At 46.4% G+C, this 20,869-nt stretch overlaps 9 protein-coding genes across 9 annotated transcripts; 2 read left to right on the plus strand and 7 right to left on the minus strand.

Moving 5' to 3' along the window:
* Nucleotides 1-229: 229 nt before the first annotated feature.
* On the minus strand, nucleotides 230-563 carry PCC1 (chromatin DNA-binding EKC/KEOPS complex subunit PCC1; the record flags this gene model as incomplete). The annotated part of the gene is made up of 2 exons (XM_002553485.1): nucleotides 230-461; nucleotides 526-563. The coding sequence occupies 2 exons, from the start codon at nucleotides 561-563 to the stop codon at nucleotides 230-232; spliced, it is 270 nt and encodes an 89-aa protein (XP_002553531.1).
* Nucleotides 564-700: 137 nt separating this feature from the next.
* Nucleotides 701-1,861, plus strand: KLTH0E01012g (KLTH0E01012p; the record flags this gene model as incomplete). Its single annotated transcript, XM_002553486.1, has 1 exon — nucleotides 701-1,861. One exon carries the CDS (start codon nucleotides 701-703, stop codon nucleotides 1,859-1,861), a length of 1,161 nt encoding a protein of 386 aa, XP_002553532.1.
* Nucleotides 1,862-1,867: 6 nt separating this feature from the next.
* MCM10 (Mcm10p) lies at nucleotides 1,868-3,687 on the minus strand (the record flags this gene model as incomplete). Its single annotated transcript, XM_002553487.1, has 2 exons — nucleotides 1,868-3,534; nucleotides 3,603-3,687. 2 exons carry the CDS (start codon nucleotides 3,685-3,687, stop codon nucleotides 1,868-1,870), a joined length of 1,752 nt encoding a protein of 583 aa, XP_002553533.1.
* A 189-nt stretch (nucleotides 3,688-3,876) lies between these two features.
* MLP2 (Mlp2p) lies at nucleotides 3,877-9,192 on the minus strand (the record flags this gene model as incomplete). Its single annotated transcript, XM_002553488.1, has 1 exon — nucleotides 3,877-9,192. The coding sequence occupies one exon, from the start codon at nucleotides 9,190-9,192 to the stop codon at nucleotides 3,877-3,879; it is 5,316 nt and encodes a 1,771-aa protein (XP_002553534.1).
* A 585-nt stretch (nucleotides 9,193-9,777) lies between these two features.
* On the plus strand, nucleotides 9,778-10,527 carry RPL40A (ubiquitin-60S ribosomal protein L40 fusion protein; the record flags this gene model as incomplete). Its single annotated transcript, XM_002553489.1, has 2 exons — nucleotides 9,778-9,785; nucleotides 10,149-10,527. 2 exons carry the CDS (start codon nucleotides 9,778-9,780, stop codon nucleotides 10,525-10,527), a joined length of 387 nt encoding a protein of 128 aa, XP_002553535.1.
* Nucleotides 10,528-10,782: 255 nt separating this feature from the next.
* On the minus strand, nucleotides 10,783-14,316 carry SLN1 (histidine kinase; the record flags this gene model as incomplete). Its single annotated transcript, XM_002553490.1, has 1 exon — nucleotides 10,783-14,316. The coding sequence occupies one exon, from the start codon at nucleotides 14,314-14,316 to the stop codon at nucleotides 10,783-10,785; it is 3,534 nt and encodes a 1,177-aa protein (XP_002553536.1).
* Nucleotides 14,317-15,294: 978 nt separating this feature from the next.
* Nucleotides 15,295-16,713, minus strand: ATG32 (mitophagy protein ATG32; the record flags this gene model as incomplete). Its single annotated transcript, XM_002553491.1, has 1 exon — nucleotides 15,295-16,713. One exon carries the CDS (start codon nucleotides 16,711-16,713, stop codon nucleotides 15,295-15,297), a length of 1,419 nt encoding a protein of 472 aa, XP_002553537.1.
* Nucleotides 16,714-17,714: 1,001 nt separating this feature from the next.
* Nucleotides 17,715-19,433, minus strand: KLTH0E01144g (KLTH0E01144p; the record flags this gene model as incomplete). The annotated part of the gene is made up of 1 exon (XM_002553492.1): nucleotides 17,715-19,433. One exon carries the CDS (start codon nucleotides 19,431-19,433, stop codon nucleotides 17,715-17,717), a length of 1,719 nt encoding a protein of 572 aa, XP_002553538.1.
* A 417-nt stretch (nucleotides 19,434-19,850) lies between these two features.
* Nucleotides 19,851-20,786, minus strand: PAN6 (pantoate--beta-alanine ligase PAN6; the record flags this gene model as incomplete). The annotated part of the gene is made up of 1 exon (XM_002553493.1): nucleotides 19,851-20,786. The coding sequence occupies one exon, from the start codon at nucleotides 20,784-20,786 to the stop codon at nucleotides 19,851-19,853; it is 936 nt and encodes a 311-aa protein (XP_002553539.1).
* Nucleotides 20,787-20,869: the final 83 nt, after the last annotated feature.

Raw genomic sequence — 20,869 nt, forward strand, 5'->3', positions numbered from 1 at the left:
AGGCTGCTTGATGTCGATCACCCCCAGCCAGTGTTTGGTTTCAACAAATTTTGCCACTTGTATAAAACTCAACTAATAAAATACATATCACGTGAATTAGGCTGAACTCCAAAGCATGTGACTCTGAATCACGTGATTAAACTGAGAAGCTAGTCTTCGCTGCTAATGAAAGGTGTATTGCGAAAGGAACAAACCTCCAGGCTTACTGGAAACTGTTTATGAGATTCATTCAGTGACTGAATTCGTCTATTGTTTCGATGATTGTTTTGATGCTTTCAATTACGCTGCTGACGCCAACTCGCAGTACACGGTCGTCAACACCCTCAAATGAGACGCAAAGGTTGTGCGCTTTGGAGCTATACTCAACGTGGAAGTCTTGTGGCTTCAGGATTGGGTCCGGTTTCAGGACTTTGACTGCAGTTTCTGCCTGCTTGGCAGTTTTAAAAGGTACTTCGAGGTATCTGAGGCTCTCGTGTTAGTATTTAGTTGAGCGAGGGGCTAAAATATCACTGAAAAGACACATACAGTGTATACGCAAGATCTGATTGCCGCGTGCCCTTCATGCCAAGCAGTTATGTAAGCGGGGCGTGTTTTCTTGTGCTTCTCGATGGAACGTAGGATTCGTTTTTCCTAATTTATCTTCAATGGATGAACGTATGTAATGTCATCTTGAATATTAACTATAGCTATACATGCAGCAATGAAACAGGTGGTCGAGGTTCCGCTTGTTAGCACCGCAAAAACGCAGTTTTGGGCTTGCGTGGAAACTGACGACAACAAGTATACGTCTTTTTCTCTCGTGAGCCGTCCCAACGAGTACGGGGATGCTTCTTTAGATCCGCAACTAACGCGGGGTCAGAAGGACATCTTGATAGTCGACTCGATAAAATCAGGCACTGGAAGAGACTCGCGGAACAACTTTGGGAAGAATGTTTTGGAGCCGCTTTTTACCCTTCTGGGTATCCCGCATAAAGTGGTCAGGACTCAAGACAGCGACGCCGCTGGACAATTAGGTCACACTTTTCAGCCATCCACTGAAAACACAATTTTAATATTTCTGTCAGGCGACACCACTATCTCAGAGTTTCTCAATGGCCTCAATCGAAGGGTTTTTGAAGGATTAAGGCACACTCTGAGTCTCGTGCCCCTTCCACTTGGAACTGGAAATGCATGGGCGAACTCATTGGGGCTTCGCTGTCCCGCAGCCTCGCTTTCATGTTTCCTCCAAGGCCAGTTGACACCCCGAAAGTTCCCGCTTTACAAAGCGACATTCCCAAACGGTTTTGAAATGATCTTTTTCATAATCCTATCAATCGGCTTCCACGCAAACCTGCTTCACCTATGTAAACAACAGCGTTTCCAGTCCCTCGGGGTCGAGAGGTTTAAAATTGCTAGCCTGGAAATTCTCCAGAAATACCCTTTGGAATATCGGCTGCAAGTCTCGGGCTTGCCTACACGCGATTACTCATACTTTGCTCTAATTAATACACCCAACTTGGAAGCAAGCTACAAGCCCTCCCCGCAATCGAACTCACTACATTTCCAGCTGCACGTTCTTGGGTACTCTTCTAAATTGCAGCAAGCCTCTTTGGTTAGCAAAATCATGAAAGGTTATTCAAATCGAGCGGGAGATGATATTAGCGGGGATGGAGTAATATATGAGCCTTACAATCATGCTTTAGAGGTTGTATTTGACCAAGTACCAGAAAATGTCTCTAACACTTACTTTGAGATATGCTGCGACGGACATTTATTGAATATGTTGTCTCTACAGCCACAGGACCAGAAGTTTGACGGCCGTATCCGCATTCAATTTCTCAAGAATTTTTCGTCTTTTGAGTTAAATGTTATGGTACCTTAATATGGGCTACACGATTTCCAAATCGCTATCGCTGCTCTCAGAAGATGGTGTCTTCTTTTGTTTTTGATTTGCCAGTTTTTCAGTGTCAAAATGCTCTCTCCAGACTTGCTCTCTTCTCAGAAGCCGCTTTTTTTGTTCAGCTTTAGAGGGAGCCAGACTGACGTTAGATTTCTTAAAGCTCATAATTTCCTTCACTTGAGATGATTTGGAGTTCAGTCCACTGTTCACGTTTTTTCCAAACTTCAGCACCTCACGCATCTTTCCTCGAAAAGGGTCAAATCCTATATCTCTCAATAGTCCGCTGTTCAGTACTTGCTCGGTCGCGTCTTTCATCTGCTTCTGCTCTTCTTTGCTTTTGTTGTTGAAGCTTTGATACCCAGTTTTCCCGATTGCACTATTCAGCTGGTTTTGGAGAGTTCTCTCTTTCTCACTGTCCTTGAGCTTCCTCCTTTTGTTTTCAAGATTGTTGAGCATATCAGGGTTCTGGTAACTATCATCGAAAAACGCCTTAGCGTAATTGGGGTTGCTGAAGAAGAGCGTGTTCTGACTCTCACCATCTTGAGCTTGTGGGGCGTGTTTGTCTGGAAGCAGCTGAAGCTTCCTTTTCACGCCAGAGGTCCCATAAAGCGCTTGCTTTTTACCATTTTTCACTGGTGATCTTAAAGATGTGCTTCCGTTAAGTTCAACACGCTGAGCGTTCACATGTCGAAACCTAACATCCTGGTGATATTCACACCTATCAGTAGCAGCTCGATTGATTGGTGCCCCGCAGGCTTTCCTTGTAGCCTTGTTGGGAATCCGGCAAAACCCAAGATCTTTGCTGGTTCCGATTTCAAGCACACAGTCGAAATTGTGTCTAATAGACAAATTGAAAGACTTTACCACTGGTCCTGAAAACTCATCGTTATTAACTTGTGACGGCCTCCATGGAAGAATGTCCGGGTTTAATATAGCAATAATGTCTCCAACTCTTAGATTGTAGTACTTCTCGACGTTTTTGTTGTTGAAGATGTAAATATCCAAGTTGTGCGTGAAGTCTGTTAGTGTCATCTTGAAATACTTCGAAGGTTTCGAAGAAGATGTTAGTTTAACTTCGGACTTGAAGCTAATAATGCCGATTGCAACCCAGTTAGCATAATCAGGCTCTGTGAATTTTGGTGGTCGAACTTTGCTGAAAAGTTTGGGAAGTCGCAGGACTTTAATCTCACGCATAATTTCGTCCAGTTCAGATGTAGACATATAGCGCCTGGATATGTTGAAGCCAGAGTATAATTCTTTTTCGTCTACGTTAACAGGTTGACTACCCTTCAAGCTATCGATACCTTTAAATGTGTGAACTCGACAGCTAAGCAGACTGCTTCGGTGTTGGATTTTCTGCTCCTCGACTTTGCGTGCATTGACAAAGTTCTCCACGAAGTACGATGTAGTATTGCTGGGACCATTCTTCCAGGGGACTTCGATAGAATCATTGTTGCTGTTAGCGGCTAATGTTATTCCCTTGGAACTCTTTTGACTTTGAGGAGAAGCTTTAGATTTCCTTTCTTCCTTGGGGGAAGCAGGGACTTCTACACGTTCTAAGGATTGACGCTGCGCCTTTTTTCGCGAAGCCTTCTGTTCCAGACGATCACGGAGATCTCTTTGTTGCCTCTCTAATTCGTCTAACTGCTGTTTAACTAATTGGAAAAAAAAAATGTTAGTTGAGATTGTCCGAGGCGAACACTTTAGTTCTAAATCAACATGCTTTTAGTGTCCTCGTCCTCATCTGATGTAACGATATCGTGAACGTCAAGCTGCAGAACTTCCCTAGGGTCAGTTTCTTGCCCCATATCCGTAGCCTCGCCTACAAAGAGCACAGTTTATATATTAATATTACTCAAAAAATCAAATATTAAAATAATCTTCATAATACAAATTATACATGAATGAGATGGAAGCCTCTGGTCTATTACCTGGGTTGTAAAAAATTGAGGTATGAGCGGCTATTAAAAATAATTTAGAATCTGCTCACGCCTCTTCTAATCTTGATCAGGTTTTGTCCTTTTGGAAGGACTTTCATTTCCCACTTCAATAGCCCTTTTCGTTGGTGTGAGCCCATCCTGAGTAGCATTCCCTTCTGTTAGCTGTGTTTTTGTAGCTTGTTGCTGCCCGTTGGGTGCTTCCTCAGGTTGTGATTGTTGCGGTTCGGGGGTCAGACTTGGAAGCGAAATTTTTTTTATAGGCAATGATTCTTTATTAGGATCATTACGAGACAAAGCGTCCTCTAGTGGGGAGGCCTCCAAAATCCGAACAGGCTTTTCTGTGGGACTGTTTTTACTAGTAGGTGCGCTGGGCACTGCTTCAGTACCGCTGGCTTTAACCTGTGCTTCAAGTTTTGCTATTTTCTTCTCCAAGAACATTGACTTCATGCTCGCTTGTTGTTTGCCTTCATCAAATGCCTTTTTTCTAACCTGCGCCATTTCCTCGTCCATTTCCCTTGTCAGGTCTGCCTTCAGCTTTTCCATCTCTTGCTTGTGCCTCTTCATCACCTCAGTAAAGCTCGCAGGCTGAGGTTTCTCGTTTGCTAATTCAGAGGCACGTTTTTGTAGTTTAGCTTCGAACTCCTGCTCCAGTTCGCTCTTCCGTGTTTCGACTATTTTGTTTATCTTTTCTTCCGTTGGAAGACGAATCCGTTTTCTTAAGATTTCATTTGACTCTTCTATCCTTTTTATCGTTTTCTGCTCATAGTCTTCTTCCCACTGTTTTTTTAAAGTCTCGATGTCAACAGGAGTGTGTTTTCCATTTTCTTCAAGTTCTTTTTCATAAGTGGCTTTTTCCTTAAGCCGGAGTTCTTCATAGTGGCTCCTTATCTCAGCCTCCTTCTCCGCGATCAACGTGTTGCTGTGTTCTTCTAGATCTCTCTTCATCTTCTCAAGCTCAGAACTATCGGTAAAAGCCCCCTGTTTGACTTCCTCGAGAGATTCAACTTCCCTCCGAGCTTCATCCAAACGCCTTTCTAGCTCTTCTGCGTGGCTTTTAACCTTTTCAAGCTCAGATTGCAGGGCTTTTTCAATTTGAGCCCGATCGCTTTCAATGTCTTGAGCCTTTTTCTCTGCTTGTGAAAGCTTTTGGAGAGCGCTTTCCAGTTCTGGTTGAGTAGTTGAGTCAGCTTTAGCTTCGCTCTCAACTCTTTGAAGACTTTCTTGTAGCGCTTTGTTAACATCTTGTTCTTTTCTTAATTGAAGCTCCATGTTACTCTGTGCCTCGCGCGCCTGAGCCAACTCGACAGACAGATTGTTTTGGACAGCCTTCGCAGCGTCCAGCCTTTCTCTTGCCTGCTTCTTTAACCTCTGGAAGCGGTCTTCCAGTTCGGAGTTCTGGTCTGCTTTTGCAGCCAGCTCCGCTTTGGCCTGTGACAACTCTTCTCCCAGCTTCTTATGCTCCTCCGGATCAATCCTCTCAAACTTACTTAAAATGTCTTGTGATCTCTGTTTCCACCGGTTTGTTTCCTCACTGATTAATGATATTTGACTATCCTTAGCCCTCACAGACCTTTTCAGCGAAGCCAATTCGCTCTCAAGAGGTTGGAGAGATTGCTGTAAATTATCAATTTGGCCTTCAAGTTCTTGGCAGCGTTGTGTTTTCTTCTGCACTTCAGAACGTAGAGTTATGTTGCTCTCTCTAAGGAGGTTGAGCTGGTTCAGCTGCTCCAGTAGTTTGTTGTGCTCGTCTGCCATTATCGAATTTTGACTTGAAAGCGCTTGCAGGCTACTCAATTCTTCCTTAGCAAAAGACAGCTCTTGCTCAATCGCCTCAAGTTTCCGAAGTGAAACAGTCTCACTCCTCTTGCTAACCTCCAGCTTTGTTTGCAAAATGTCGCGCTCGCGTCTCAAACTAGTAATTAGTTCACGCACTTTTTCTTGGGGTTCACTTTGGCCTAATTCGGAGTTGGGATCTTTAGCTTCAAGGTCTAACTGGTCTAAAAGCAATCCGTTTTGAACAGTGAGATCCTCTATCCTTTGGTTCAAGGAACGCAGTTGAGCCTCATATTCTTCCTTTTGGTTTAGCCACTTTCCGTCGCTTTCATCCAAGGTTTTCTCTAACTGCTCTATTGAAGACTGGAGCACAGATGCTTGATTCTTGTATTTCTGGCTCTCTTCTCTCAGCTGGCTTATTGTTTTTGAAACATCAGCGTGTCTCTGGAGCTCCTGCTCGTAGTTTTCTTGTGCTTTATTGGCAAAGGCGGCCTGCTGGTTTAGGTCTTGTGTTAATTTTCCTAGCTGTTGTTCATAGTGCTCCTTCATAGAGTTCATAGTCTCTTGGGTTGATTGCAGGCTTACTAGCTGGTTCTCTAGCTCGTTTTTCTCAGAGTCAAATTGCTTCTTTTGATGACCTAACTCGTTATTCAGGTTTGAGATTTGGTGCTTTAAGGCTTCAACTTGGCCAACAAGTTCGTCTTCCTTCTTTTTCATATTGCCGAAGTCCTTGGAATGCTCGTTCTTGAAGCGCTCGAAAGCATTGGTAATTGCTGAAAGCGCTTCCTCAGCAGACTTGTACCTACTTCTATGCTCCTCAATCTGTGAATAAGCATCTTGTAGCTTGATCTTTGACTTTTCTAGCTCCATTCTTAGGGCTTCAGTTTGGGCCAAAACATCGTCTGTTTGGTTCAAAACGTCGTATGATTGAGCTTTCGTCTCAACTTCTTTTAGCCTGCCCTCGAGTAGCTTTTTTTGGCTTTCAAGGTCTCTAGTGGTCTGAGCTTGTGACTCAAGTTGGGATGTCACGACCTTCAGGGTCTCGTTCAAGGAGTCAATTTTCTCCTGGTACCACTGGCTTCGAGAATCATTCGTTTGTATAAAATCGTTGAACTCTTCATCTTTTCTGGATAGCTGTGTTCTCAGTTGGGAAGCTTCTACCTCTAAAGCATCAACTTTTTCTTTGTAGCTTTTCTCGGTTTCTGCGAGCAGTTTGTCTCTCTCCCCCTGCAATGTCTGCAGTTGTGTTACTAAAATTGTCAAGTTGTTGCGCTCAGCCGTGAGTTGTTCAATACTTTCAGTGTTCTTTTTCTGACAAGAGCTTAGGGACTCTATTTTCGCCACTGAGCTTTTCAACTCAGACTCCAAAGTAGCTAACTTAGATTGACACTCTATGAGGCAGCTTAGTGTCTCTTGCGTTTTCGTATCTTGCTTTAGGAGATTGTCTTGTATAATGTGATATCTCTTGTTGAGTTCCTCGTTTTCCTGTTTTGTCAACTTGAGAGAGCCCTGAGAGACTTTCAGCCTCTCTTCAGCTAAGCACTTCGAAGTCCTTTCCTTCTCAATCTCAATTGCAAGTTTTGTCTTTTGTCTCAGTAGTTCTTGAATCTCAGAGTTCAACATTTTCATATTTTTCTCAGCCTCTTCTCGTTCGGTAACAAGGCTACGCTCAAGATCATCCACCCTGGCACTCATTTTACCTTTGGAGTTTGCAAGGGCATGTTCTGTGATCTTGTTGCCATTGTTGGTACTGGGCTGAATAGCCTTGTATGCATCACGCTCCTTGGTGAGAACTTCAATGCGAGATTCTAGTTCTTGAGCATGTTCTTGTAAGGTTATGATAGCCTCCTTTGCCTCCCTTATGGCATCGTTTTCAACAGTTTTTGACCTCATCTTTGACTGTTCCTCCTCGCTCTCCAGCTTATCTGCAAGGTTCCTTATGGTACGAAGAAGATCTGAGTTTTTCGATTGCAGTTCGACGATGTCGCGGAACTCAACTAGCCTTTCAGATATGACCTTTTGAGTGTCGCGTTCAAGAGATAGATCACCTTGTTCCAAAATTCTTCTCACGAACGCAATTTCCTCTGTGGTGAGAGGGCCCTTTGAATCGCTCCTTACAGAAGCCTGAATCAAGAGATATTGAACTTGACGGGCCAGGTCCGACCGCTGTCTCGTTAACTCCGATATCTGAATTTCGAAGTCATGAATTTGTGCTTTTGTCCTCCTGAGATCTAGGGCAACACTTTCTTTGTCCTTGGAAATTGATTCCAGCATGTAAGCAGTTTCGGCTAGTTGCTCTTCAAGCATGTCGTTGCGATCTTTGAATGAGCTTAACATTGGAACTTTGCTCTCCAGTTCTACAACAAAGGCTTCAACCTGGTTCTGTAAGTGCTCTTTCTGTCGTTTTTCGTGTATGACCTGTCTCTTCAACAAGCTGATGTCCCCATAGAGATCTGTTACCGAGGCTGGATATTCATGTGCTGAAGATTTCAGGCGACTCTCTTTGTCTGTAGATACCAGATCCTGCACAGTCTGCTCCAGTTTTTGAACTTTAAACTCACTTTCTTCAAGCTGCTGTGTTTTTTGTGCAAGCTCTTCAGAAAGAGCGTTTAGCGGGTTAGAAAAAGAGCCGTCGTCGCCTTCTCCAGCAGTACTTCTCAATTCCAGATCAGATTTAAGAGATTGGACCTGTCCTTCTAGCAAATCCACCAAACGCTCTTTCAAAGACATTTCGCGGGTAAACTCTTGTTTTTCTGAATTTAAATTATCAGTCAACTTCTTGACATTACGAAGCTGAGTTTCCAAATCATTTGTGATCCGCGCGTTGTGCTCTCTTAGTGATTTATTGGTTCGTGTTGAAGCCTGGAGCTCCTGCTCAAGAGTCTCCAGCTTTTGAGTCAAAGCTGCGAGCTGTGACTGAGTTGTATGCCTGTATGCATTAAACTCCGCATTTTTTTGACCGAGCTGCGACTCCAGCCACTCGCTGTTCGATCTGCAAAGCGATAGCTCCTGTGAAAGTCTATGAAGCTCTGCCTTGCGCTGCAGATCCTCGGACTTTGACACGCGGCTTTCGCTTTCGAGATCGAGTGTTTGCTGTCGCAAACGCCTGTTCTCTTGCATTAGGTCGTCGGCCTCTTGCTTGAAGGAAGAGAGCTCGCTGATTTTTTCGTTTAGCAGGCGCGCTACGTCATTCTTGCTCGACTCCAGAGCTTGCTTCTGTTGCTCAAGCGCCTCTTTGCGTACACGAAGCGTCTCGGAGTCATTGAGGGCGCGCTGCTTCTCAGAAGTCAGCTCCAGTTTCATTTTCTCGAATTGTGCGCTTTCGCCGCGCAGTGATTCAAGCTCTTGCAGTAGCAGATGGACTTGGTCTTTGCACGCGCCCAGTTTGCGCTCGGATGAGGACCTAAGTTCATCGACTGTCACGCTTGTTCTGAGATTCTCTGCCTGCAGCTGCTGGAACTCCCGCGCCTTGGCGGCTATATTCACTACAACACCGCCGTCTACGGCCAATAGCTCATTAGATTCTATGCCTAAAAAGCTGGCCGCAGTTTCTGCCGCTTCCGCGCTTTCGAGCCGCGGTAGCTCGTCAGTGTTGGCCATTTTGGTTACTAACGCGCTATGGATGCTCAATCGCAGCCCAAGCTATACTCGGAAAAAGCCTGTAGGATTCCAGTACGAGTGCTTTAGCGCCAGTGAAAATTGGTCTATCGCTGGATCTTGTGACGCAGTTCTAACCGCGCTACCGGAGATTATTCGCGTTCGGTCTGGTATTACGCTTCATCGCCTATTTACGTTTTCGCACATAGTGCGTGTTTGCCACCAACACAGACTGAAGAGGGTAACTGAAAAAGTCTTTGGTCACATGACCCTATTTAAATCCGTACAATATGCTTACGGATAACAGGCCGGGTAAAGTATCCTGGCGTGCAAAGCGACAAGTGAGTTTGACTAGCATCCGTACACCTGTTTCCGACAGATTTTTTTAGATTCGAAAATTTTTGGTAAGCGGGTATGTGACCCACGCAACTTTTTTGCCCACGCAGAGGCCAGGCAGCGCGCAAAGGATCGCGGGCAGGGTGTGGGACGTGCTGTGCGTACTCAGAGTAGGAAGTCAGGCTTGATATTATCAAAGTTTCACCGTGATTAACGAAACTTAACAATCACTTAGTAGTTCAAGACTCAAAGATGCAAATGTATGGGATAAATGAGAAACACAGGAGATAGACGTGGTCGGAGAGCAGGAGAGTGAGCTCGAGCATCGCTGCTGAAAAAGCGCTTTCGAATGGCGAAGCTGCGACCGGAAGTTGACCTTCGCCGGAAGTCGAGAGGCTGCAGGGAACGTGCCAGGATAGTGAAGAGCAGAGATTGAAGACACAGCAGTGCGAAGCCAGTGGTGAAGATGACGCGAGAAGTTAGGAGAGCGTAAACAGTGTTAGCGAGGAGATTGGCACGGCCCCGTCGCAGTCAGTTTTTGGAGCAGTGCCAGCGCTGGACCTCACCGCCGTCCTTCCGACCCCGATCCGCTTTTAATGACCAAAGTACTAACTCGTTCACAGTTTCGTCAAGACCTTGACTGGTAAGACCATCACTTTGGAAGTCGAATCTTCGGACACCATTGACAACGTCAAGTCCAAGATCCAAGACAAGGAGGGTATCCCACCTGACCAACAGAGATTGATCTTTGCTGGTAAGCAATTGGAAGATGGCAGAACCCTATCTGACTACAACATCCAGAAGGAGTCCACTTTGCACTTGGTCCTGAGATTGAGAGGTGGTATCATCGAGCCATCTTTGAAGGCTTTGGCTTCCAAGTTCAACTGTGAGAAGTCTGTGTGCCGTAAGTGTTACGCTAGATTGCCTCCAAAAGCTACCAACTGCAGAAAGAGAAAGTGTGGCCACACCAACCAGTTGCGTCCAAAGAAGAAGTTGAAATAGTCGGTTTCATCCTTTGTGCTCACCTCAAGGATATATCGTGTCCCGATTTTATTTCATTACCACATATTTACGCTTGTATCACAGTAAAGTAAGTAATTTAAACTCTTCGGTTTTAAAACTATGAAGCTGCGTCTGACAGGGACGGGACGGCCCCATTAGCTTGAATTCAGAAGAAAATTATTTTGTTTATTAAAGCTCTATGTTACATCGCTATGCGTGCGGGTATCCCTTGCATCCGCTCTTCTGGCCTGTCTTTCAAGCCTGGCCTTCCGTTTTGCCTTTCTTCTCGCCGTCCGCCTTGAAGTAAGTCGGACAGTACTCACTCAAAATCTCCTTGATCTTGGGTCTTCTGATAGGTTTTGCGAGGAAACCGTTCATGCCAGCGTCTATGCATTCTTTAATGTTTCTGTCATCGGCGTACGCCGTTAGTGCCACTATGGGGTGCGTGTAGCTTAATTCATTACGGATCATGCGTGTAGCCGACAAGCCATCCACCCGGGGCATCTGCACGTCCATGAAAATGAGATCGTAAAACTTGCCTGCTTCATTTCTGGCTTTAACCTTGTCAAACGCATCCTGGCCATCGCATGCCAAATCCACGTCATCCAGCCCTTCCAGGTTTAGCATGCGCTTTATCACTTCTTGATTGACATTGTTATCCTCAGCAACAAGCACTTTGCACTTGTTAGCTACAGATGTGGTAGTGACGCTTCTAGTAGATAGGGCTGTCCCGGTACTCTGTAAGAACGGCCTATCGACACGTACACTTCCAACGCTCACCTCACTTTCTGATACGGTTGGGGTCCCGACGCTGCTGTTTTGTCCCGAGGAGGATGAATGCGATTTTTTGCGTTTATTGTTTTTGCTCACCTTAAATTTGACTTTCCTGTTCTTCTTGCTGTCGGGGTTGAATTCATCTTCAAATGGGTTTTCGTCTTCTTCGAAACATAGTTCTTTCGTCTGCGTCAACGGAACCGTAAACGTAAACTTGCTCCCAACTCCAACTTTAGAATCAAGTGACATGCTTCCATTCATCATCGCTGCCAGCTGTCTGCAGATCGACAATCCCAACCCAGTACCTCCGTATTGGCGAGACAGCGTTTGGTCGCCCTGAACAAATGGCTCAAAAACACTTTCTTGTAAAGCAGGTTCGATACCAGGACCAGTATCTTGCACTTCCATAGCTATCGCCAATCTCCTGGGGTGTTCAAGAGGACGACCGTCTTCGTTTTCTCCACTGTTGCCTTTGCGAAGTCTTGAATGGAATATAGCGTCGTCGTACGAGCTAGCATTTTCTGACTCTATAGACCTCGCGTCTTCGTTTTGGTTTTCATTACTGTCTTCTCGTTGCGTTTCGTTGTTTGTGTCATCTTTTCCACTCACCTCTGCTTCGCCCCTGTATTCTTCCTCTTCACTTTCTTCATCGCCTTCGTCTTTATCATCATGGTCCAGCTTCTCCTCTTTTTCGTCTTCCTCAGAGCTTTCGGTCAATTTACCTGATGTTGTTTCAGCTTTTGATCCGTTTGAAGTCTCTGAAGTTGAGGGTGATGGAGGCCAAGTTGCGTTCGAGCTGGACGCGGATTCAGTTACGTCTTTGATTCCCCCTTTCTCAGTAGGTCCCAAAGTTGAGCTTTCCTTCTCGGACTCTTGTATGGGCACAACAGCCGCTCTATCAAAGCATCCATTGGAGGCCTTGGACTCATCATATTCCCCAAGAAGCGTAAACTTGACATTTACTCTTCCATCGACTGGAGTAAATTTGAGTGCGTTGGATACCAAGTTCATCACAATCTGTACGATTCTATTAGAATCTCCCCATAGCACCATCGTTCTCAGAACGTTGGGAATAATTGATATGGTCAAGTTAACATGCTGGTCCTTCGCTAGTTTCCCAAAAATAGATTCAACTTGAAGTGCGATTTCATGGACAGTAAAATCTCTCTCTTCTAGTTTGGTGCGCTTCAAAACATTCTTCGAAAAAGTCAGCAGCTCAGTCATGATATGAAGTAACAGTTCCCCTGAGCGGAAAATCAATTTTAGGCTGCTCTTTACCTTTTGCATATCATTTTCCGCCATTGCAATAGCTGTCATGCCCAAGATACCATTCAGTGGAGTTCTCAGCTCATGAGATATATTTGCTATGAAGACCGTTTTTGCTTCATTAGCACCTTCCGCTTCTATCTTCGCAGCCTCAAGCTGCCTTGTTCGAGCCCGCACTCTATCTTCGAGAAGTGCATAATGCCTGTCGAGCTCGTCAGTCATTGTGTTAAACGTTTCAGTCAACTCAGATAATTCGTCAGAAAAAAGTCGGTTGTAAGTTGGAACTCTAGCTTCTATCAGATTTGTTGAGGTAATGTAACGTTCGGACCTCGCTGACCTTTGTTCACTAAACAAGGACCCTGGCGTTGGAGAGTGAACCTTTTGCAGCGCAGCATCCTCGTTATTCTCGATACCATCTGGCTGTATCTCCTCAAAATCATTTTTGTTCAACGTTCCCTTTGCGCTCTCGGGTATATACTTGTGTTTGGACGACCTTGCAACAGACCCAGAACGCCTTATAGAAGCGGGATGGAGAGCTGAACTAAAGGACTCGGCTGTACTACTTCGTTTGTGGCTGTAGAGAGTACTGCCGTTATCTGATCTTAAACCTCGACCGGCGGTTATAATTTCAGTAGCCTTTTGCAGGCGTACGATAGGCTGTACAGCCCAGTGAGAAAGCGGGAATGTTACAGCGCATGTTACAACGGCGATAGCGACGCATGTACCCACGATAATCCTTGCCAGCCGGGTTGACGGATAAAGAAATTTACTTTCTGGCTGTGTAATGATAGCAACCCACTGAACAAGGTCACTCGAGCAGGGTGAGTAGCCGATAGCTACTGCCTTGCTGTACAAAAAATGTGTGCTTTTGATGGATCCGCCCTTGCTTTGCTTGAAAGCGTCCATGAGAAAAGAATCATTGCCAATGGTATAGCGTTTGTCAATGATATCAGAGGGCATCCCGTAAGGGGGAAAAACGAGGTGGTATCCAGCAAGCTCGCGGTTATCATACACAGTTGACACTAGGATTACCGATGAATCTTCTAATGCTGTTGTGTCATTGAAAACCGTCTTAAGCCCTTCTGCAGAAATGACTACCGTGATATAGCCGTAAACTTTTGACGTCGAGAGGATAATGGAAGGATTGGCGAAGATAGGAAGAGACATCGACATTAAGTATCCCGTGTCATTCAAAACTGGGTCTGTCAGCATACCTTTCACCTCTAACGAAGACGGCAGAGACACATTTGTGGATAAAGGAAACAGCTGGGTAAGCACACTTTCTGGAACCAAATTTCCGGACGCATTGTTGGATGCGTTGAGAACATCTTGAAAGCTCGAGTCGTATACTCGCGCGAGACTGAAAAGATTTGAAGACCCCAAAAACTTATCCAGCGTCGTAACGGCATCCGCCCAGTTTTCGGTGGTCGTATTTCCTGCCAAATATTGCGTTAAGGCATTTTGGAGGACGTCTCTTGTAGACAGATAATAGCATTGGTAGTAAAGATAATACAGGTTCTGGTCAATTTGCGAAGCCTTGAGCTGTGAGGCTACATAAAGTCTTTCTGCTCTCATTGACTTGAAGCTTGAGGTGAAGTACACGCCTGTTATCACCGCTAAGATGATCAGTGACAGCAGCGCGACAAGGCAAACCAAAGCGGTCAGCTGCGTTCGTATGCTGATAAGAAACGGCGGTTTCAGCTTTCTCTTCGCATATGCGCCTAGATCAAACTTCTTGAGCCGAGCCATGTTCCTCCAAAGCCAGTTCGAAGCACGCTCTGACTTTTCTTGGAGGTTTGTTTTGTGTTGAGAATAGTTTGTAGATTGCAACGATGCCTTGCGACGTCATTTTTTTTACAGTGGTTTCTTCACAGGGATACCGGAGCGTAAAACAAACACTCTGCCTAATCAGAGACCAAACTATACGTCGATATACTGGCAATCGGTTTTTTGGTATCAAGAGCATGCTGTGTTTTGTTTTCAAGTTTAGTTTCGTAATGTGATTAGATTACGGTGTGGCAAGATTACAGGCGCCCTTTAAGAGCCATCGCCGGTTTCTCGACTCAACTAAATTTGTCAGTACGACTTCATGGTACCTTGAATTTGTGTCTGGCTTGCGCTTGCGCTTGTCTGAATCTACTTGACAGCCGCTCAACGATTTGTCGATACAGTAGCGCATCGCTTTATAGACGCTGCTAATCCTGTAGTAATCCAAAGCGAGCCGGACGAGCACGTAATTTATGGAAGGCATCCAGCATACTGAGATGCCTTCGCATAAGTACCTCTTGGAGGTACAACGAAGCTAAAACTAAGTGCGCACTGTGTCCTCTGAAGAACCTCTTATTCAACCGTGGATGATCTTTGTTATATCAGATCCGAAGAAAGGAGCTAAGATTTCTTGTGAGCTGAAGGTATGCTCAGGTTCAGCTTGCCACTATCTTGATGCTATGCAAACCCCAACAGCGCCAGGTCCAACTGCTTTCCTTAGCCTGTTCACGTGCCTGTGAGAAGCTACGACAATTATTTGATCTGAACTAGCAATAATGCGTAGTCATTTCAAGGAATAGTCGGGCTTCAATTTGGTATCTGCCGCTTCCTTCTTAGTGATATCGCACTCTGCACCACCTCTCTTTTCAATGTCGTTTACTGTGGAATTAAAACTTAACGCTGGCGCACGTTCACAAATAACAAAGCTTTATAAATTTTCCTAACCGGTGAATATGTATTCTAAACCAAAACTAAATCCAACGCCGTCACCCCAGGAAGCGTCGGGTCTGAAGCCTCTGATAGCCATTCCTTTCCTATACGTTGCATCCAAAGGACAGGCAACGACTGGCCACTCAAGTACTGTTTGAAGGACGAATTTACTTGCTTCACAGCTCTCTTGACTGCGAGAAGCAAATGGCGGAGATAGTTATCAAAGGGGCTCTCATGTGGTGAATTATGGATATCCTCCATGATGGTTACTTCATCCCCAGAACGGAGAGTGACTGAAAGCGTCGAGGATGTCGATGACAAAAGACAAGAGATACAGTATCCTAACCCCACGCCAACAGTCAAGGATATGCTCCAAATTACCCACCGATTCACTGTGATTTGAGGGCTTCTCTTCTTGCTTGACTTCCGGCGCTTTCTTATTTTTCGCGAGCCAACTTCAGTTTCGTACCCAGAGTCGACCTCAGTACTCAAGGTGTTGAGATATCTGAGCAAGCGGTGAACGTCTTGATGGTCAGACATGACAGTCAGGTGGTACACCAAGCGAATTTCGTTAGACTTTGAGTAACGGTTCAGTATGTTGGAAATTTGCTGCTGCTGGCCACGCTGGCAAACAGCTATTATGTTGCTGTTGTGTGCAGCAACCTTTTCCAATAGCTCCTTCCCTTCTTTTGGCTCGCCAAATATAACCATTACAGCGCTGTATTTGTTCATCTCGCGAGGACTCAAGTGGCCCACGTCACGCACTTCAAACATTTTGTGATAGGCTCTAGGGATGTCTCGATAGAATCGCTGGGCCGGCTTTCCAACAATGAGAATACAAAACTTCTGAGACTGCTGGATCAGGGAAAGCTTGGGCATCACAAAAGAATTAGAAGAATTCATTAAGCTCATAGTTACGGTTTCGTTGTCATTTTCCTCTCTTGGATTTGCAATTTCAGAGTTTTGGTATTCGCGCAAAGATGACGCCTCTAGGTTGTGTGGCGCTTCCGGAAAAATCGATGTAGCACTATTGGGGAACGCAAAGTTATTAGGTGACGGCGAAAGTTGAGCGTCCGGCTCATCCTCTGACGTATCAGAAGAGGACAGAATGCCCGCATGCTGGTGTGTGGCGTCTCCTTGAGTATTTACCATCGAGCAGTCGGTGTGTTTGATGGATTGCCACGACTCAGAAATACTGCAGTTTACGGACTCGAAGCCGCTTCGTCTAGGGGTGGCCGGCTTCGCAATCTCGCCGTGCTTGAGCGAGGAGAGCTCGGAAGGAGGATCAGCTCTATCTAAAAGCTGCAGAACCGACAAGTGCGGGTCAAGGATACTATTTCGCTGGTTGAGTGGGACAGAAGAAGTTGCGAAATGCGGTTCCTGGCCGCTTGGGCTGTTCCTACGCAGCTGTCTCGACTGTTGTCTTGGGTTCGTGATGTACTGGCTCATGCCCAACACAGTGTTAGATTGTTATAACCAAATAGGGGCGTTACTGGTCCTTATATGTGAGGCGATAATCTGCTCCAAGATCTGTTAAGCTAGAGCCTGCCACGCGTAGTTAAACTTTCTGGTGCAGTTGTGTTATTCTGAGCGGCCTTTTCTCCTTTTGAAACCCCGCTTGTTGTAGGCCACGTTGCTTGATCCACCCAAAGTCTAGCTTCAAAACCTATCAAAGATTGCCTTGCTAGTTCTGAACAGTTTTTACTAGGAAATACTCGCTAATATTCCTAGGGAAAGGCGGTTTCAGACGTCTCCACTATGCGATAAAAAATAATCAAGATAATGCTGATATGCGGCCAAAAACCAATGCCGTAATTATCCAGCTCCTAAACCTCTTGTTCACTTTGCTGTAGCCTTCTCTTTACCAGCAGTACTGGCTCTTGAGGCAGCAGGTAATCTTCTTCTCCCATCTCATCTCAGGGGATCAATTCCACATCCCCTGTCATTAATGAATGACAGTTTGGTGATTTATGTCATTGTTGACGAAGTAGATTCTCCGACTTGTAAGATTCAGTAAACCTGCAAACCTGAACCCGCACGATTTCAATAGTAAAGACTATCCTGTATGCTGGATTGTTGTATGCATGCTGCTGTATTCTAGGCTATCAAAATTGACCGAATTATCCAATAGGGAATTAGTTTTGAGTTTTTTAAATCGTATTTAATATTTTGACAGCAAATGTTAGCTTTACATAACTTGATGCAGAGCCATTAATGGCACCACTGATGATAAACACTTAGACGGCTCCTGTATTCGATGCCTCTATTTAGTTGCTGAAAACAGGGCTATAAAGAGAATAAAATAGAATAATACCTTACTTGAACTTTATTTGTAACGATAAGGTTGCTGTTTGCGGGTAGTGATTTAGAATTAATTAATTTTGGAGCAGTCGAACACGTCGCTGCCGCGGATTTACGTACTTTTTTCAGTGTGAACCAGCACAACTGCTTCATGCGTCTCCTGGCTTGTAATCAGCTTCATTGTTGGACATAATGGCGTCGATAACATCGTCCCCGACGTATTCCTGGAACTCCTCGTCTGTAAGGTTTGACTTAGGGCCCTTGTAGAACTTCCTTTGCCAAACAAAGTAGTATATCAGCGACAAAACCCAGAAGCCTGGGCCAATAACCACTGTGTAGTTCATGGTTGTAGGGGTGACAGTGCTGTCGGATGGGAACATCATCATGATGATGACAAAGGCTTGGAAGAAGACCGAGATCCAGTTGATGATTGGTGACCAGAAGTCACCCAAGTAGAAGGGGCCTGGCCTAAAGTCTTTCTTGCCGTAAGTTAGACGCAAAGTAATTGGGAAAATGAGCGCCATGTACATGCCTGCAACTGACAAGCTGAACAGAGCGCCAGATGCAGTTTCACCCACTAAACACAAACAACCAAGGGCGAGGGACAAGGCGCTAGACCCCCACACAGCGCGCACAGGAACACCCGTAAGACCGTCAACCTTCTTGAAAAAGTTGCTAAATGGGAAACCGTCGTCTCTGGCGAACGCCCAGAACTGTCTAGAATTGGCGACGACAGTAGATGCACCCATCAGAAACTGACAGATGATGAAGATACTCAAAAATCCTAACGTCCAGCGTTTTCCTAGTGCATCATAGATGATTTGAGTCATGGCCTGGCCAAACTGGGAGTCGAGGACACTGTCAATGTCAGGGTTCATGCAGGCCAAGATAACAATACAGACCAACCAGCCAAGGATCCAACACACGGTGATGGATCCGACAATACCGAAAGGAACAGCCCTCACCGCATCACGGGCCTCTTCAGCCATGTGCAAACAGGAGTCGTACGCGCCGATGGTCCAGATTGCAGGCATCAAGCCAGCAATGCACCAGTTCCAGCCCTTGTTCCAGGTGGATCTGTTGTCGACCTGCCCGAAGATGAAGTCGCCGCCGTTAAAGCTGCGGTTAAGGGTGTCAGAACGCGATACACCGATTGGAATGGCAATGAAAAAAAGCACGATCAGGAAACAGTTGGATATGATGGAAATCGTCTGCAGCTTCGAAGTGATGCGCGAAGGCAGGGAGGTCAGAATGGCCATGCACACAATACACGCGGCGAAAACACCGTACGTGATGGGGTCGGTCGCATTGAAATCAGGGTTGGAAACCAACACAGCGGACAGAATCTGCTGCGCCAGACCATACACAATGGAGCATACAGATGCGGATAGCGACAGTGTATCCAGGAAACCGACAGAGTAACTGATGCACTTACGCACCCGCTGGGGCGCCCACTGGTAGCACGACACGTACACGGCCCCTGCAGTGGGCATCGCGGACGACAGCTCACCTAAGGCGATACCAATGGTTAGAATCAACCCACCGGCGATGAACCAACCCCAGCCGAGCCCCACAGGCCCGGCACTCAGCCCGCCATCTAGCGTCGACGCGATCGAAGGCAACAGCCCCATGATGGAAAAAGCCACACCGAAAATCTGGATCGACGAGAACTCTCTCTTAAGCTCCTCCTTGTAACCCAGCTCTGCCAGCACCTGCTGGTCCGACGTGGCGCTCCGTGCGTCCACGAATCTGATGGGTGCGCCGTGCGCCGACGTGATTGTGCCGAGCTCTCTCATCTGTCCGACTTCCACATCCACGTGTGATTTACGGTTCTTTATTGTGCCTTTATTACTGCTCGAAGCTGACATTGTGCTTACAGCACCTAAACACGCCTCTTCACCCCGCCGCTACCCTATGCATTATATACTCGTTTGCACAACATTCGCGAACAACAAACCATAAAACTAACTATCTTTTCGTCTCGCCTGGGGAGCGCTTGAACGTTCGAAGCTCCTTCGATTTTTCTGTGGGCCACTTGTCGTGCGCATCATCAACTTTTTTCTTATCTTTATCTATCTTTACCAATCTAATTTATCATATTGTATCTAAGCGCCTTGAATTTGACAAAAAAAGTGCGTTCGAAGCGTGCTACGGGCAACACAATGGAAGTATGGAAATAAGCGACAAGTTGGGAAGCCCTCGCGGCGCTTAAGCAGAACACGAGTTAGGGGGGTGGGCGAGTGACTCCACGAGCACCTGACTTAGCCCGCGAGAGAATTCCGGAGTTAGTTGGAGCTTCGGACAGCGTGAACTAAAATGTTATCGATAAGACGAACGACGGTGGCTGGGTGTTCCGCGTCCGTTACGTAGACAGCGCAGCTGATCACGACGTCTCTGTCCCTGGACACTCTAGGCTCTAGCTCCTGGAGCGTCGCAGCGTCGGCGATGGAAACGTAGTCCACCTTGAACTCGCCGGAGTTCTCGTACGGAGCCCAGTGCGCGTGCACGCGCTCCAGCAGGGCCGTGCGTTCTGCGCCCGAGGCGTCGGCTTGCTCGAGCAATGCAGCAGCTGCGCTTAGGCCTTTGTAGATGCTGCGGGCGCGGCCGAGCGTCTCTCCACAAAGGTAGCGGTTTCTGCTGCTGAGGGCCAGGCCAGCATCGTCGCGCACAATGGGCATCATGCGCAGCTCCGTGTTCATGAAGAGCTCACGTGCCATGACCTGCAACACTGTGAACTGCTGGAAATCCTTCTGGCCAAAGTATGCGCGGGTCGGCGCGACTATGTTCAAGAGCTTGGTGACCACCGTGGCGACGCCGCGGAAAAAATTGGGTCTTGTGCGGCCCTCCAGCTGCTCGCTGACACCCAAAACTGTTACAAATGGTCCGCGCTGCTCCTCGACCTGCAGCGGGATGCCCTGCGGGTACATTTCGCGGGCGTTGGGCGCGAAGCAGACGTCTACGCCCTCTGCTTCCAGCAGCTTGATGTCATCATCAAGCGTGCGCGGGTACTTGTCGAGGTCCTCTGTGGGCGCAAATTGTGAGGGGTTCACGAAGATGCTTGCAATTGCAAAGTCATTCTCTCTCTTAGCTGCTCTCATCAAGGTGAGGTGGCCCTCGTGTAGGCACCCCATCGTCGGAACGAAGCCGCTTTTATGCGTTCTGGGGTCGATGTTCTTGGTGCGCCATTCGACGACCTCACGGACAGTGTGTAGAACCTTCATGGCAACGAGGATCCTATGCTTTGGCCTTATTTCAATTGTTGCGTTACAGTTGTCACCGCACAACCGGCTTTTTCAAAGAAGTT

This window comes from Lachancea thermotolerans (genome assembly GCF_000142805.1).
Source record: "Lachancea thermotolerans CBS 6340 chromosome E complete sequence".
Classification (NCBI taxonomy): domain Eukaryota; kingdom Fungi; phylum Ascomycota; class Saccharomycetes; order Saccharomycetales; family Saccharomycetaceae; genus Lachancea; species Lachancea thermotolerans.